This window comes from Ambystoma mexicanum, chromosome 6q (assembly GCF_040938575.1).
Source record: "Ambystoma mexicanum isolate Mex_15411 chromosome 6q, UKY_AmexF1_1, whole genome shotgun sequence".
NCBI lineage: Eukaryota > Metazoa > Chordata > Amphibia > Caudata > Ambystomatidae > Ambystoma > Ambystoma mexicanum.
In genome coordinates, this window is record NC_090937.1 from 1,323,206,550 (window position 1) to 1,323,224,698 (window position 18,149).

Below are 18,149 nucleotides of genomic sequence, written 5' to 3' on the forward strand. Positions count from 1 at the left end.
AGGATCCAGGGAGCCTTTGTCAATTAATCAGGCGGTCCATGGTATGGGGAAGGTTGGTCCTCCCCATTCCTGGGGATGACATTGTACACTCCTGGGCTGACACATTCCAACTAAATATGACAGGTGAGGACGGTGCCTGTAGGCATTGTCCATCCAGGAGTAGACGTGTCTATGCTTTTGTCTTGGTGTGAGCATAGGAAAATGTGTGTGGATTAGCCCCACACATTTGCTTGAGGTTGGTCTATCATCATTCTATTTAATTACAGATTTCAAAAAAGCCTGCAGTTGCAAGTGCATAAAGAGTCCTGCCAGGGGAGTATACCAGGCAAATTGCAAAACTACAAGCAGTATCAATCAGAAGCAGTGTTTGTTAAACAAGGAAACAATGTGTGTTTAAGGGAAGGAACTTTTTGTTAAAGAACCACCTACAAGGTTAGATGTGTACATCTAACAGGACTGTTGTGGGCTAAGGAAGGCATAAAGAACTGTTAGTCGCAGAGACATTTGTGATACCAGTGAAGAATACAGGGGAGGCAATCACCCTCTACAATTAAAGTCTTTTTCCACTTTTGAGAACATTTACATTGGAGCCATTCAACTTTTATTTAAGAACACTTTTTCTTGCAAATTCCAGGTTATAGACATTTTCCTTGTCACTTTGTTATTTTGTTTTAGTGCAAGGGTCAGAATAGAATGTTTTGGACACAAGGACGGCTTTTGGATTTATGACATCCTGACAAAGACAGATCCTTAGTTTTGGTTTTTAGGTAGGGAAACTCCTCTTTAGAATAGAGTCAGAAAGGAATTTTCCCAACCCAAATAAGTTAAATAAAAGTCTATAACCAAAACACAACAACTTTGTGTCCAGCTTTCATTTATGACCCCTCACACAGGGCTAATTAGCCAAATGGCAAACCCATATTGTTATCGCCCTGTTTCTCCGATTTATTCTTCAACAAAATGGTACAGGAGACTAATTTATAACAAAATAAACGAGTGGGTTAAGTCCACTGGAATATGGTCCAAGGAGCAGTACGGCTTCCGCGGGGGAGTTAGAACCATAGAACAGGTATTGAATCTATGTCTGATTTTAGACAAATATGTGTTGGGATATGGTACATCGCTATATTCGGGTTTTATGGAACTCAGTTTGATAATGTCAATCGGGGGAAGCTATGGGAATTTTTGTGGAGTACAGGTCTTTCCCAAACCCTCCTCACCATCTTGGTGTCCCGTCATGAAAATCTGATTGCAATGGTCTGTTTATCTCGTAGCGGTGAATAGTCACCAGCTTTTAAATATACATGAGGTGTCAGGCAGGGCCGTGTCGTGGCACCTCTGCTGTTTAACTTGCCTATAAACTCCTTATTTAGTGATCTACCTGCCATAGCATCAGACACAGCAAGATGTGCAGGCAGATTCATCTCTACCTTAGGTTACGTGGACGATGTTGCATTACTCGCCTGAACATCTAAAGCACTGCAATTGTTGGTTTCTGGTTTTGTTGATTTTATGGTAGCCAGCCACCTAAGCCTTAATACTGCTAAATCAAAGGTGATGTGTGGTGGTCGTCACAAGGGCAAATTACCTATGATTTCTTACAGCAATCTGAAATCTGGAATGCGCGAGAATCTGAGGATTATCATTAAGAATTGGGAGACTGGAGTTTGCAGGTGGCTAGATGTGCTACAATATCTGCTCAAGCACATGGGTGCTCTTTGGAGACTAATTGCCCCTGTACAAGGCTAAAATGTAACAACTGCTAGCTATCGGACTGAGGTGTGGGCCACTCTTGTATAACCCCAGTCCAGCAAAAAGAGAACCATTTACTGTGTTGTTTGCTCGATTATCAAACAGCAAACAGTGCCCCTACATATTTGTTGCACTTGGAAGCTGTTTGGGGCTACATCTCTGGCACCTTAACCTGAAGCCATTGACGCTGTGGGCAAGGCGGTGGTTTTTCAAGGCAAGTGAGTATCATTTCACACAATGGCCCATAAAGGATTTGTCATCAGAGGTGGGTGGCCACAGCCCATTGCTGCAACTTATAAAGCAATCTTTGTCCTGGTTGGGATTCAGCAATTCACTAATTAGTCCCTTCAAAGAAAGGGATATTGCAAAACTTAAAGTGCCCTTTTTACAGGAAAAAGAACTAACCCGGCGAAGCTGTGAGTTTGAAAAACCTACGGTTCAATATTTTCTGGGGCACACACCACAGTATAGTCAGGATAATTATACAGGCTGGTTCGTTAACACAGGCAAGAGGGGTATAATATTTAATTTTAGAGTAAATTGTCTACCATTAGCTTCAATACTGGCTAATTGGTCTAGTAGCAAGATTCAGACCAAACCTCCTTTGTGTGCCTGTAATGCACTATAGTGGAATAGTTAATTCGTGTTTTATTCTTTTGTTCTATAAGTTAACTAGAAGAAAGTTGTCTTATACCATAGAAAAATCAAAAACAATTTAATCGCATTTTGATAGATGTTTTACAACATTTTATTTTGTGTGTGTGTTGTGTACTTTTGTGAATTGAAAATTTCGAAATAAAGTTTGTTTGAAATAGCTCCCCTCTCTCCTTCATTAGAACCCTGCAGACCTTTCTCAAACTACAAGCAGATGGGTTTATCACAAAGGCTCTTCTGGCGGTGTCAGTCTTCAACTTACTAAATTGTGATGGACAGTTTAAGGAGGGCTCAGGTTTTCCAATGGAAGATGTCAAATAAAATTAACCATTTCTAGATTTAAGGATCATAAAGAAAAAGATTGTTTTAAAAATGTTTTTTGCGTGAATGTGTTTACGCGTACGTCTGCAGAGCAGGGTGTAAATAGTACATGTTTGCCCAATTTTTATGACATTTTTGCTGGGAAATGCCCGATTTCAACTAATTATTTTTAAAAAACAAATAATGGGGAGCACCAAACAAAGCTTGGGGGATTAGTTCAGGTGTGCTTGCTCACTTCAGTTCAGGGATACCTTTACACCCCTCCATTTTACAAATTAACCAGATGCAAATACTAGACTAGTGGTATTGTGGAGTGGGGCATGGAAGCCAGTGAAGATGGCTAGGTACCTTAGTCTTGCTACCTTCTTTGACCACACATTGGGAGAACCGGAGTTCCCCGGTCAAAAAAACTGTTGTACCCCTTAGAAAAGAAAGGACACGACACCCAAGTAATGAGGAAGCACCTTCACTTTATTACCTTCTTTTCTCTCTCTCTCTCTCTCTCTCTCTCTCTCTCTCTCAATTTATAACTGCTGTAGCATGGCTCCGCCCCTTCCTCGTCCCACCTTGTGTCCTGGGCTCTGCTTAAAGGCACAGTAGCCTGCAACACCGCTCCCAGGCATGTGTTCAAAGGTCTGGCTCAGCATTCTTCTACTAGTCGTGTGGGCTGTCTGATGACTCTGTGGGTGTGGAGCAGTCCTCCCTCAGTTTCCCCGATGGCTGGCTCTCTTGTTTGTTCATTTTCCTTTTCCATCACCCTATCTGGGGCAGCCATGGGTCGTCATGCGGTTCTGCCCCCTCTGGCTCTTGATATGGTATGAGTGTGACCCCTTCTTCCCTTTTGATGAAATGTTTAAACTGTGAGGCATTCCTTGGTATTTTTGTCTTGCTTTAAACAAGCAAGGAGGCTGACAAAAAATTTGCGTGAGAAGAATTACCCTGCAAGAACTGTGAAACATGCAAAGAAATGGGCCCAAAACATCAAAACATACCAAAGGAGATTACGTTGACACAACATGCAAGAAAAGATATGGGAGACGATGAAATAACGGCTGTATTCAGCCATTCACCTATCATTAATTGGATAAAAAAGGAAATAAAAAAGCATTGGTATATGCTCACTGTAGGTGAAGCCAAGTGAAAACCTCCCAGATTTGCAATAAAACGAAACAAGAACATTAGAGATGTATTAGTACACATCTACAGAGAAGACAACAGAAAAACTAACAACCAATTGACACTATGGGACCAAACAAAAGCCACTGCATACTCCCCTTGTGGAGGGTGTTCGGAATGCCACCTGACGAAATGCAGCACCAAGATTGATATTGGATGGAAGTTGCCATGGGAAAAAAAGAGAATTTACGAACTGTATACTACTAATTTAGTGTATATGATAAAATGCCCATGCAATAAGGTTTATGTTGGTATGACAAGAGCCATAAAGATCCAGATCTGCGAACATAGATCCACTACCCGTAGAAAACGGATTACAGCACCTTTAGTTAAGCATTTCATCCAAGAGAAACACTCTGAAGACAATCTTAACTGGACAATCTTGGAGAAAGTAGTAATCCCCGAGAGAGGAGGAAACATTGCAAGTTTACTCCTAAAACGAGAACAGATGTGGATATTTAGACTAAACAGTCACCAGATTGGACTAAACGAAGAAATATGCTGGCTCACTCTAGCAACTCTATGAAAGACCCCAGAAAGAAAATACATCAGAATTGAATTCCTAATAAAAAGAGGGGTTCCTGTGACTAAAAAAACACTTTATGATATGATATGATATGGCATTTATAACGGGCCTATACGCAAGTGTTTCAAGGTGCGACGAGGCAAGGGGGGGAACAAAGGGAGGGGTATACCGTCATTTCATCGCCGCACTTTTCACTGCAGGGTTTTTTGCCGCGATTTTTTTTTCGGAAAAAAAAACATCGAATTTTTTGGGGCGGTACATTTTTAAAAAAATGGGTTTGGGTGTTCGGGATGTAAAAAAAAGAAAGGGGTGCTTGGGGGGTTAGCCCCCCCAAAAAAAAAAAATGATGTTTTTTTCTAAAACAAAATCGTGGCAAAAAACCCTGTGATGAAAAGTGCGGTGATGAAATCACGTAGAACCAAGGGAGGACAGACAACGATCCTACTAGGCCCGATGTAATTCAGATCGCGCAAGTGCATGGGAAGGGGGGGGGAAAGGGCAAGAGAAGGGGGGGAAAGGAAAAGTGCGCAGGGGGAGGGGAGAAGGGAAAGTGCAGTACATGGGAAGTGGAATAATAGGACACATAAAACAGCCAGCTAGTGGCCAGTGCAAGGAAATGCAGACGTAAGTGCGACTGAAGGGATACAGAAAAACAGTCCCCAAGTGCAGGGGTTGCCAGGGAGGCAGTGCAGGTGGGTAATTGACAGGACCTGGGCCAGAGATCGGAGGGGTGGCCAGGTAACCAGTGCAATTTCAGTCAGGAATTCAGCAAGGGTGGGGAGGAGAGAAAGCAGAAGTAAAGAGGAAGGTTTTGAGGTGTTTCTGGAACCGGAGATGGTTCTCCTCGAGTTTCAGGGAGGCAGGAAGGCTGTTCCAGAGAGAGGCCCCTGCCGAAGAGAGTGATCTGCCACCAACTTGTTGCTTGGAGAAGCGACTGACCCTAAGGGAGTTGGAGGCAGATGAGCAAAGAGCTCGAGAGGGAAGACATTTAGGAAGAGAGAGATGAAGGTAGTGCGGCCCCAGACCCTAGAAGGCTTTGTGTACAATGCAGAGGGTTTTGAACTTAATCCTCGCAGCCACTGGGAGCCAGTGCAGAGATTTCAGTCCTGGAGAGATCCCCTCCCTGGGCTTGAGGCCAAGGACAAGTCTCGCAGTCCTGTTCTGGATAAATTGCAGAGGGCGGAGAGTGGAGGCAGGCAGATTTAGATAGAGGCTGTTACAGTAGTCCAGCTTGGAGCGGACCAGGGCTCTGGAGACGGTGAGCTTCTGGGGGAAGGAGAGGAAAGGAAGAATACCTCTAAGGAGGTGCAGCTGGTAGTGTGACTTCTTAGAGACGTCAGAGATGTGAGGGGAGAAGGAGAGTGCAGAGTCGAAGATGACCCCGAGGTTTTTAGCCTTGCAGGTGGGAGTGGGAGCAGGGCCAAGAGAGGCCGGCCAGAGAGCTGCAGGGAAGGAGGGAGTGGGTGTGCCGATGAGTAGAATCTCAGTCTTACTGGCATTAAGGCAGAGGTCGTTGGCGGCACAACATTCCTGAATGTCAGACAGACAGTCAGAGATGAGGGAAGTAGAGGAGGAGGCCGAGGGTAGCCTGAAAATGAGCTGGGTTATCATCCGTATAGCACTGAAAGTTGGGACAGAGAGTGGCGATGTGGTGGGCAAGGAGTGCCAGGTATTGGTTGAACAGCCAGGGAGAGAGGTTAGACCCCTGGGGACATCACAGGTAGAGAAAAAGATGTTGGAGAGGAAGGACCCTAGTTGGACCTGGGACGGTCGGTCAGAGAGGAAAGAAGTCAGCCACGCCAGAGCCTGACTTTGAAAGTAGTACAAAATCTTCAATATAGCCACAGAGAGGATATAATGTTGAATCTGAAAAGATTGCCCAAACATGCAGATATGGGACATACAGCTCATAGGCAACTCAGTAGATGAAATGCCAAATGATACCTGTAACAAGTCTGAATATGAGGCCATAAATGCGCATAAAAAAGAAAATGACTTAACAACATACGATCAAATCCTTAGTAAAAGGCTGTACCCTGAAGTCATCAAAAATCCTGGTAACTCTGGGAGTATCAAAAAAACTCCCACGTGAAGATACAGAGGGCACAATGTTGAATTTTACAAGAATATCAAGGTCATAGACAATCCATCTTACGAAATACATAGCGCTGAGCAAAGATGATAAAACTCATAAAAAATCTAGAAGCGCAGCCACAAACGCACACAAGTAGCATAATCACTTGAGCAAGTGCGCGAAATTAGAAGTTAGAGTGAAACGAATAAGGACTGTACTAACAATCGCACTATATTACCCATAATTCTAAATGTAAGATCAACGTAATTGTGGCACACACACACATATTCGGCATCCAAGATGGCGTGCGACATACGAAAACAATGAAGAAAGGGAGACTCACCACTGAATGAAGTAAGCAAACACCACACTCAATGAAAAGCTAATGTTTAGGAGCTTTTAGTTGTACGCTCGCCGACATAAGAATGTGTGGCAATACGAGAGGGAAGGAGGTCACAGCTGACTCGTTATGAGTCGCGGCCCCTAACAGCACTATATACTAATAAAAATGATCGATATGGAAATGAAAAACAAGGGATGTCACAGTAATTATATGGCCCCCGACAAATGTTATGCTGTAGACGTGTTGCGTTATAATAATGGCCTCAGTCAGCGGTTTTAAAATTGCATCAATATCTGTTTTAGATAACGTGACAAATGATCAAAGGCAAACTGAATTTGCATGGGATCTGACACATGGCGGTACCATCGATTTACCAACATGATCAGAGCTGTGAGTTAAGAACCTGATAGGATGACACACCTATCATTTGTCCAATACAAAAATAGAGAGTCACAAGAATTTCTCTATTTTTTACAGAATCATCATTTGAAGTCCAAATCTAATCCACTTAAGATATAAGGTGGACCAGATATGTTTACATATTTGAGAACCAAAGTGGAAAGGGAACAAATACAGATATCTAGTGATTGCACCCACTAGTGACCGTAAGGCAAGAACCTTTATATGAATCCTCACGATTAGGATTTATTGAAACAGTCCGCCCATACAAGTCCAAGCATTAATAAATGCTTGGACTTGTATGATAGTCCAAGTATTTATTTATCGTATAATAAATTATATCTCCCATTTATTACAGATAAGTGGAAGAATATCACGCCTGGCATAGACACGCTGAGATGCTCTCCCTGAAGAAATGAGGAACAGACAACTGATTTGTACTAATAGAGGTTGCATATCATTTGTCCTGAAGAAGACAGGAAGGTCACGAGAACCGCTGAAACCGGTTGACAGACAGAGAACTAGGCACGGGCGGGCTGGTCCCAGCCGTGGTAACTAAAGAAACACTGTGTGTTATCTCGGTAAAAGACAAGCAATAGCAAATTCATTTATAAATTAAGTGAATGTTATTAGATTTTGTGATTTAGTAATAATAAATGGAAACAACAAATGTTTTTATCCAATTAAGACACACCGATTGGTAGCACCACAAATAAAGTTAGATGTAATCGACTACCAATTAATGTGCAACCTTTTAGTTCAGGGAAAGCAGAGAGAGTACCCTTGATAGGCGTTACATACAGCACTATATAGGGACAGAAAGGAATGTGTAAGGGACTAGTAGAATCTATATAGGGACGTGTATCTAGAGTTAAGGAAACTAAGTTTGAGGAACAACTTTCTAATAATTAATGTTGTCTCTTTTTGTGTTACAATTGATTGGGTAAGGGACATTAGTCGAATACCCATGACTCCTATTTTTGTAATAGATTGCTTTAAGCGCCGTCACCATGGTCCCTTTGAGGGCCACCACTGTGAGGGGTCTTGGGGAGTCGGTGTCCGTTTTCCTGTTGATTGGCTGTTTTACTAGGACCTCCTCACCAACTGCAAAGTGTTTGGGCACTGCCTTCAATTGGTTGTCTGTCTCTTGTTTGGCCCTTTCTTTCCTCTCTGCGTCCCTGGTTGCTATGTCCTCATTTTGTTCCTTATGGTCATCTGGGATCTCAACAGTCTGGTCTGTACATGATATCATATCATGATTTCGGCCGGCGTGTTGCTGGTTGCTTCATGAGGGTTGTTCCAGTAATCCAGTAGTCTCTGAGCATCCTGCACAATGCCTGGTGGGGGTTTAGTGCTTCAACGTGAGCTCTTTGAATGGTCTTTTTAATGTGCGCTATAAATCGTTCGGCCATGCCATTGGCCTGGGGTCATCTGGGTGTGATTATTTGGTGGTTGTACCCCGTGTGTTTCGCAAATGCAGCAAAGTAATGGCCGTTGAATGGTGGTCCACTGTCCGATTTGATTGTGCGGGGTATGCCCCATTCGCTCAGTACCTTGTCGAAAATGGCGGCGATATGTGGGTATGCCGTCGTGACCATGCTCTTGATAATGGGGAATCGTGAATATTCGTTAATGAATACTAAAAGATATTCACCTGTGTCCATTGGACCATAGAAATCAACCGTCACATGGTCCAGGGCCTGTCTGGGACTTGTGTAGGTTGTGGAGCATCCCTTCTTCAACCGCATTGGCAGGGCAGGCAGTTCTTTATCCATTCTTCCACTCAAGTGTCCATGAAGGGGAAATCAGACGTGGCACCTCAGTTGCTTTTTTGTGTTGCCAGCCCTCTGTGTCCTTCGTGGGCCGCTTTTATGACTTCCGCTCTGGGTACGGAGGGGATGACCAGCTTGCATCCCTGCAGTACTATCGACTGGTCCTTGACTGTTAGCTCCTTGTGTATTTTGGCCAACCTTTCGATGTCTTGTTTGTTCGCCTCTAGGTGGCTTGCAAGTTGTCGTTGATAGTCTATCCATTTGTTGTAGGTGGTTAATGCTATGGACAAAGCTATTGATGCATTGGTCGCCGGTGAGGAAGTCAACATTTTCTAGTGAGAGTGGAGGTGATAGTGCATTCGCTATGATGTAGTTGAGATATTCTATGTCGCCCTTCCTTGTCATTTAGCTTCCCGTAGAGTGGATTGAGATGTCTTGGTCTCCCCTGGCTCTGTGGATGATAGTGTAATCATATTCTTGGAGGCATATGCCCCACCTTTCAATCCTCTGTGGCGTTTACATTCAGGGGTTCTTGTAAAAGGGAGAGGAGGGCCAAGTGGTCAGTGATCAGAGTGAATCTCTTCCCTATAATGAAATCATTTAAATGTTCAAACGCCCAGACTGCTGCCAGGCTTTCTTTTTTGGGCTGCAAGTATGCTTTTTCCATGGGCGAGAGTGCCCTGCTCGCATACGCCACGATGTGTCTGGGGTGTTTGTCCGACCCACTTGTTTGGGCAAGGAGGGCCCCGAACCCGACAGAACTGGCGTCCATGATGATCTGTGTGTGCCAGGTGGGGTCAAAGTAGGCGAGGCGTTTGGCTTCAGCTAGGTCCTGCTTGACGTTTTTGAGTGCTGTCTGGCATGCATCAGTCCATTGTGTCTTTCTGTAGGATTTGTCGCAGGAGTTCTGTGCGGGTCGCGTAGTGTGGAATGCATCTGGCAAAGTAGCCTGCCATGCTGAGGAAGGATCGTACATCAGCCACATGCTGTGGTGCCTGGAGGTTTGTGATGGTACTGACTTTGTCCGGGTGCGGTGTCATCCCAGAGTCAGAAGACCTGTCTGAAAAATGTGAGTTTCCTTTTATTGAATCTGCATTTCTCCATGTTGTGTGATGCCTGCATTTTGCAACGCGTTACACGTTTGCAGCAACGTGGTGTCATGTTCTTCCTGTGTAGCCCCAAACACCAGGATGTCGTTGCTGTAGTTCAGCGTGGATTTGACTGGGCAGATGACTCGTCTGATGGCCTCTTGAAATATTGCCGCTGCTGACAAGATGCCGAAGTTCAGGCGCCGGTATCGAAAAAAGGCATTTGTGTTTCGAGAACGTGGTAATGACCCTTGACACTGAATGTAGTTCCAGCTGGTGGTACCCTTGTACTAGTTCGAGTTTCGAGAATTTGGTTGCCCTGTTCAACTGTACAATCATGTCCTCAATGCACTCAATCCATCTGGGCCCTTTGTCGCTCTGCATGACTAGCGTGAATGGGAGTGGCTTCCTTAGTAGTGCTACCTCGAAGTCGAAGGCATTTCTGGGGGATGTGCCCTTTGACATGTTGGCGAGCTTGGGTCACTCATGATGTGTAGGCTCGGGGGCTGTGAGCTCTTTCTCGCTCTCTTCTGGTCGACTGGCATACCTCTGGTGGGGTCTTATTTACTGTCCCAAGACCTGGAGCTCCCCTGGTGTTCCACTGGGCCTCTATAGATTTCCCTTGTGGTGTAGCAGTCTATGGTTCTCCCTTTGTCCTTTGTTGCTCTGGCAGTTCGAGCTGGGCTGGTCACTTGTATGACTTTTGGTGTGCCTGTCTGTGTGAGGATGGCGTGCCATGGATTGAAGGGCCTGCAGTACGCAGGTCTTACCTTGTCAGCTGGAGTACTCAAAACGCTATGTTGAGGGTTGGCAGGAAATGTTCTGGATGAGCTGTCCCCCATTGCGCCAGGCGGGGTTGCTGTAGCAGGATGGCGGTCTGCCAAGGAGGTTGTTTCTGGCAGGATCACCGCTGTGGAGAGGAGTGAACGGTGGACTGCTGTGGAAACACTGCCGGTCGGATTGCCTCCGCTGCTGGAACAGCGGACTGTCACGAGGGACAGGACACAGTGGGATCACTGCGTGTGGATGAGCTGGCGGGATCGCCAGCTGGAAAACCAGGTGCGTGGTAGGAGAAAACCTTGTCGTCAGTTGTTGTATCCAGGGCCAGCCTTAAGGCAGGGTGGGCCTGGCAAACCCCCGGGGCGCCATGCCCCCCAGGGCAACATTAGCCCCCTGCCACACCAGCTCGGGGGAGTCTTTCCAGGGCTCTCCCGAACTGGCTTAGTGAGAGAATGCACGGCAGATGCCTTTTTGTTATTAAATGCGCCTGCCGCAGCGGGGCGCATACTATAACAATAGGACCCTATTGAGATAATTACCTCCCCCATAGCAGCCAATGTGGTGTGTCGCCAAGGCGGGTGAAAACACCCGATTCTGTTTATGCGAGTGAGAGTGCTTAGAAGAGACTGGGCGTATACAGGGCTTGATGGGCGAGTCCGCTGCTTGCAAGGTGGGTCACACTCGCCAAAAGCGGGTGAGTTGAGAGCTATGGTTTCCCGCTCCGACGAGGAAGCAAGGCGGTTTTCATTGGAATAGGGCGCTCATGCATTAGCATGAGCGCCCTATTCCAGTGATTAACTCCCTGCCAGGCGCTGGAGCAAGAAGAAAATAAATCCACCCCCCCCCCATTGTCCTGCGGCACGCGGTGAGACGGGGGACACCAGATTTTTAAAAGAGCCTGCGCACTGCCGCTGCTAAGGCCGGCCATAGCTGTACCCTTGGAAAAGAAAGGACGCAACACCCAAGTAATGAGGCGGCTCCTTCACTTTATTACCTCATTCTCCCTCTCTCAACTTCTAACGGCGGTAGTCCGACTCCGTCCTTTCCTCGTTCTTCCCACCTTGTGTCCTGGGCTCCGCTTAGAGGCGCATTAGCCTGCAACAAAAACCTACTTCATACTTCCCAGCATGCACGTATCTTCTGATGTTGTTCTTGTTTAATGTTCTGACGTTGTTGAGAGACCTAAGCTGAAGTCTAGCGTTGAAAATGCAGTGAACAATGTTTGATCTATGGGGGGGTTTAAACAAACAGAGCTTACCCTCAAGTATGGTCTACACAGAGCATGGGGACCACACCTATGGTGAAAGGCGCTATATAAATGACGAAATTAAAATGTACAATGCCCCAAGTATTGGCATTGACAATTATTGTTTATTTGCATTCTGGAACTTGACATACGAAACTCAAACCGGTAAAGGAAACGCTTCAAGTTCAAGAATACATATTGCCTCTGTAGTATGCGACTGCTTTGTCATAACCTGACCCCACTACACTGTTCATCTCTCACTCTTACTTTGCCCGTACCACCATTCGTCTCACTTTTTGGTAAACACAAGTGCGACCTCTCACCTCGCTCTTACCTAGTAAGGGCGTCACGATTAGACTGGACTTCGGCAGAGTACGGGGCGATCAGACTACATTTGTGAATTTACCACATCCTTTCCCTTGCCCTGAAAGGACTTTATACTGCGGAGTCAAAAACAAGAAATATGTCTGACGTGCTTACGCTGACACCGTTTATGTGATATGCACTGCGCACTGTAAGGAAAGATACAAACCCGGCAACCCCCCCTCCTTCCATCTTTAGTTGGTAGCACCCGCTCTGAGTGACAGAGGCTGAAGATGGCGTCCGGTTGCTTAGCGCTAGCCTTTTAGTACCTTTCCGTGTGGCACCGGCCTGCCACCATCACTGCGATTCGGAGATTGAGGGAAGACTACAGCCATGTCTGACTCGGAGGAGGAGAGCCAGGACCGACAGCTCAAGATTGTCCTGTTGGGAGATGGGGCTTCGGGGAAGGTGAGTCCCCCATGTCCTGGCAAGTAAGCAAATAGCCCCAGGGCAGAACGAATAAAAACCTGGCGCTGCCTTCACTCTCTGACCCCCCCCCCCCCCCCCCTGCACTTGTGTCTGAATGCAAGGCAATTATTTAATTACAGGGCGTTCTGGTAAAACAGCAGAAAATTAACAAATGTCATAGTTACCAGTGAGGGCTAGAAAAGCGAAGCCTCCTCCGTTGCCCCTATTAAAATTGTGCAGCCCGGATGGACAGATCTGGAATTGGTCATTCGTGTGTATCCATTCCCCTTCGTGGACACAACGTCATTCGTTGCCTTTCGAGAACGAGCACTCACGCCCGGCTCCCCCATTCCATTTTGCACGTTTTGTAGTACCCCTGAGTGTACTCTATATGCAGTGGTCGAGGTGTAAAACAAAAAAGTAGTGGAACTATGTTCCCCTCTGCCCCGCCCCCATTTCTGCCCACTGCCCCCCAACTCTCCCTCACCTCTCCATTCAAACCGCATTCTTGGGTCCTTCATTCCCTCCACTTCACCCTCCACAATGTGTTTTACAACACTTCCAGTGAAATTGAAGAAAACACAAGGAAAGAAAATGGATTTAAATGACGACCATTAGTGTGTCATTGTCCCTCTCAGCATGTACCTCCCCCTTAACCACATGGTTCGTGCTTCTAATGAACACCCACCATTGCCTGCAAACAAGCCTGAGCCTAAAGCCATTAATTCATACGCAGATAGTGATTGTTGACGGTCTCTGATGACTGCCGCATGTGAGCCCACTCCCACAACACAAGCCAAGGTGTTCATAGTGCGGACTCCCCTGTGGCTGCCGGGAATGCCCCGTTTATTTATAGCCGCATGCGACAGAGTGAATGTCACTCTGTCGCGTGTGCACCCTTAAAGGGCTAGCGCCACACTCCTCCTTTTTCATAACTAACTGAAAAGGAGGATCTAAACACTTAACATAACATCACACAATGGCAACAACCCAAATGCCCCCGTTTATTGGTACCCACCCTGGATCCCCAGATGGCACCCCACATAAACGGTTAAGAGTCTTCATCACACAGCAATGCATCCTTAGTCCGTGACATAGTCCATAAGACGGGCAGATTTACTTGCCCTGTCCTCAGGGGGTGCCTCCTGCCTGTCTCTCTGGCTGGTGTTCCTTCGCCTTGCCCATTGTTAGGAAAGATTTCATGTGTATGTAATTTTCCCTCCGTGTGTCAAACCCCAAACTTTTTGCTACTGTTTAGATTTACCTGAATGACTTTGCCAGAGAAGCACAGCCTTCAGCTGCACTCCTCTGGGCTTTCGCTCACTTTTTTGGGGGAAACTGACATGCCCTTAAGAAAGTCAGTACTGGGAGACTTGTTTCCCCTAGTCCTTTTCCTTATGTTGCAACTTTTGTGCAACATGTAACAAGTGTGCAATGTATCTTACTATACAGTACACTTGGGTCTATAGTCATTTCCAAAGGCACTAGACGCTCTTGATGGACCTTTTATGAACTGGGTTGATGTGTAATGGACAGGACTGGTGGTAGCTATCATTTTGCATTTCCTGCCATGTAAACCGCGTTTGGCACAAATAGGTGGCCTGGCTCCAAAATGGCCATGTCACTAGGTTCTTTGTCCTGTCCTTTAGCCATCTTGCCCCTTCACCTTCCCCAGGTTGAGTCGACCCGGGCCAGTCCTTATTTGGTCATGCCTTTTCCCGTGAATCCCAATGTTTTCGCAGGCTTCTGCATGCCTTGTGTGTGTGTGTGCCTCCAGGATGTGGACTGGCATGTCTGGTCACAATACACATCCTGGGTGCCAGAGAGTCTGGAGTGTCCTGAATGCCTGAGACCACCGTGGTCTGTGATTGGTCCACGTATGGAGTGTGTGTTTGTGAGCAGCTATCCCATTGGGTCCTCTACGTTTTGGCACGAAGGCAACTTTGGATAAGAGAAGGCTGGAAACGCCACCACCAGGTCGATCTCCTGAGTTCTCACTGAACAAAGGATAGGATCCAAGTATCTTGCAACTACGAAGCTGAGTCGAGGAACCGCTGGTGACCCGCTGGAAGGTTTGGCACCCGCTGTCGTCCCTTGGGACCCCTCTTCATCTGGTCGTCCTAGGTCTGTGAAGACGCTTCGACCCATTGGAATAGTGGGACCAACTATTCTCGGCATCTTCACCAAAACCTGCAAGTAAGCTTTCTCAGAACTGTCCCTGGGTCAACCAGTGGGCTGACCCGCTTATGCAGGACCTTTGCTCTGTCTCCACCGTCGTTTCGAGGAGGCCCTCGAAACTTGGTATACTACTAGCTCTATGTCCATGGCACCCTCACACTGAATTTCGTACACTTGGCATTCCCAGGTCTGAAGTGAGATGAGTGCGCTCGGACCGGAGTAAACGTGGTTACCATGTTGCCCTGCTGCGGCAACGTCCTTTGCAAGTCTGCTGCATTTGTGACCCTCTTGCCCCTGAAGCCTGCTGCAGTGAAACTGGGGCGATTCATCCACCCGGAGCAGAGAAATCGCCACTGTCCCGTTTGGGAATCCTCGCTGGAACTCGGGAACAAAAAGGTGCAGAGACATCCTTTTTGCCGCCGTCAAACCTGCAACCGAAGTAGAATAACCTGCTGAAGTTTGGTTCTCCTTGCCTCAGGGACCGGTGAGCAATCTTTACCCCAACCGGTGGCCCCTACTGCCAGAGCCCAACTTTACGCACGAGTAGCCCCTGGGGGCTCCCTCTCCTGTCCACTGCTATTGCAAAATAGCGACTCCATCCCAAACTCTCGAACTGCCTCTGCCTTCAAGTGGAGGCCCTTCTTGAATAGTGGGAACTTATTCTTCATCGCCTTATCCACCTTTCCGAGCTGTTAGAGACCCCTAAAGAGACCCTGCTTTGTCCATTGAAACAACCACATGCATTGGCACACATGTACTACTGAGCACAAGGCTCCACTCTTCTTAGGGCTTGGACTGCCTCTTAGGTGAATAACTGATGTTGAATTGGGACTAAAGATTTACTGCACTGCCTGTTTCCTTCCCCTCTAGGTTGTTAACATATTTCCATTAGTCATCCCTTTAGACCCACCCTGGTCTTGTATGTATATATATTGTAATGAGTGTGATGTCTTGGTTTACTTAGTGTTACTGTGATTCTTTGCTATAGTCTGTGTTACAAAGGCCTTGTAATAAATGTGTCTATATTTTTAATGTAACACCGGTCTGGAGTAATTTGTAAGTGTCCTTGCTCTGTGTGCTCATTGAGGTCCTTCAGTCACCCTCACCCCTCCTTAGATTTGGTCTTGACCACCTGCCATAGCTACCCTGATTGGTATGGCTTGTCCAGAGGTTACCCTGTTCCAAGAAACTAGATTGGCCTTCTGAACCTCTGCCCCTCCTGGACAGAGTTCAGAAATCCTTCTTAACACCCATCACGGGTTGCGGACTCCACCTGGGTGGGGTGTCCCCCTCCTTTGTCTGGTGCATCCTCCAGGTCCATGTCCCCCATAGTCTCTGCCCTCGGCTCACCCAGTCTCTTAAAGAAACTGGCATTTCTGGTGACCGATGCTGTTCCATCAGACGCGGTCACCATGGATCCCTTGACCGCTACCACGTCCAGTGGAGCCGGCTCTTAGGTGAGAGACAACTTGCCTTGTGGGTGACGATTCCTCACTAGCAATTCATCGACCGGGGCAAGCCTTGGTGGTCTTAGACCTCGTCTGTTGTTTTCCATTTCTATCCGTGCCCTTCTCTCCTCCTCCACCTGGTCATTGTTGATGACGGCTGGCTCTCGTTACCCCAACTCCGGTATTGTATCCCTCAAACATCGCTGGAAGAGGGCCTCCGCTGGTGCCACTCGTGTGGATGAATGTGGAGTGGCTCTGTACCCTCGCAGGAACACATAAGTGCCCTTTGGAGGCACTTGCCCTTTCCTTGTGCAATCCTGAATACCTTATTCTGCGTGCACATCATCGGCTCCGCTTCACCATTTGCACGAGGCCACAGTGGAGTGACCTTCCTGTGGTGGATACCATAGTCCTTCATGAGGTTGGCGAACTTTCGCCCTGCGACGGGGCCCTAGTTGTCGGAGCACAGGACTCGAGGCAGACCATGGGTGGCAAAGATCTTTTCCAGTGCAACCACCACTCTTTCAAACGCCACCGACTCCACATATTCTACCTCTGGGTATCGGGACCACTCATCCACTACCACTAGGAAGTGGGTGCCTCTGGCCATGGACCCAAAGTCTGCATGGACCACTTCCCACGGCCTTGTCCCTCTGGGCATCGTCTCGATGGATGGCTCACACTGGGCCGGCGAGGCTGCCTGGCACCACACACAGGAGGCCACAAACTCTTCCACTCTCCTCTCTAGTTCAGGGAACCACACCTTCTGCCGGAGGCGAGCCTTTGTTTTGGGGGCCCCTTGGTGTCCCTGGTGAGCCAGAGCGATGATCTACTGAATCTTGGCCTGAGGAACCATAATCCTGTCACCTCTAAGCAAAAGCCCAGAGTCCGAGAAAGCCAGTTCTTCACGCACCCGCCAGAGCTGTTCTAGGGCCACCTTAGCCTCATTTGTCTTCCTGCCCAGGGACTCCAACACCGTTTTCCAGGCTCCCTGTTCCATGGCCACTTTAAGGATCCCAAAACACTTGTCAACTTTGGAATCCTGTTCTAGTTCCTTCACCTGCATAGAATTTGGGGTAGCTGCTTCGATCACCAGCCATACATGCTCATCCGTCTCTTCTGCGCATGTGGATTGTTGAGCACCCCCTCTCGGGTGTCTTGAGGTAGTCAGCGGCATTGTTGCTCCCCGGGCGGTAGATCAGCGACACACCATACTCTAGGAGTGCCAGCATCCATCGCTGTATCCTCACCGGTGGTTTAAATGATGAGCCAGCCGTTATGGGAACTGGGGGCTTGTGGTCCGTGATCACTGTGACTGGCCAGGATGTACAGGCGGAAGTTTCTACAGCCCCACAGCACAGCTACCACCTCCCGCTCAATTAGCGAGTACTGCTGTTCGGTGTCGGAGAGCGCCTTGCTGGTGTAGGCTATCGGGCGGACTTCTTGATCACTCCCCACCTGTGTAAGTACCGCTCCAAGTTCATAGGGGCTGGCATCTACGATTATCTCAGTCTGTAAGGCGGGGCGAAGAATGCCATGGTATCCTCCGCAGTAAGGGCGCCCTTGATGTCATCGAAGGGCGCCTGCTCATGCGGCCCCCCAATGCTAAGTCACATCCTTC

General features: G+C 47.4%; 1 protein-coding gene and 1 long non-coding RNA gene across 4 annotated transcripts in view; one reads left to right on the forward strand and one right to left on the reverse strand.

Moving 5' to 3' along the window:
- Positions 1 to 13,292, reverse strand: part of LOC138516651 (uncharacterized) — a 56,870-nt gene extending 43,578 nt beyond the window's left edge. Inside the window, exon 1 of one of the 2 annotated variants that reach the window (XR_011282294.1) lies at positions 13,088 to 13,292. This is a non-coding gene — a long non-coding RNA (uncharacterized lncRNA). Of the gene's footprint in view, positions 1 to 11,879; positions 12,270 to 13,087 lie in introns of those variants that run through there. The other variant, XR_011282293.1, reaches the window with a different exon arrangement.
- RAB28 (RAB28, member RAS oncogene family) overlaps positions 12,623 to 18,149 on the forward strand; it is a 1,474,591-nt gene continuing 1,469,064 nt past the window's right edge. The window contains exon 1 of one of the 2 annotated variants that reach the window (XM_069631946.1): positions 12,623 to 12,902. In XM_069631946.1, coding sequence (XP_069488047.1) covers positions 12,828 to 12,902 — 75 coding nt within the window. In that variant the 5' untranslated portion in view covers positions 12,623 to 12,827. The remainder of the gene's footprint in view (positions 12,903 to 18,149) is intronic. The other variant, XM_069631947.1, reaches the window with a different exon arrangement.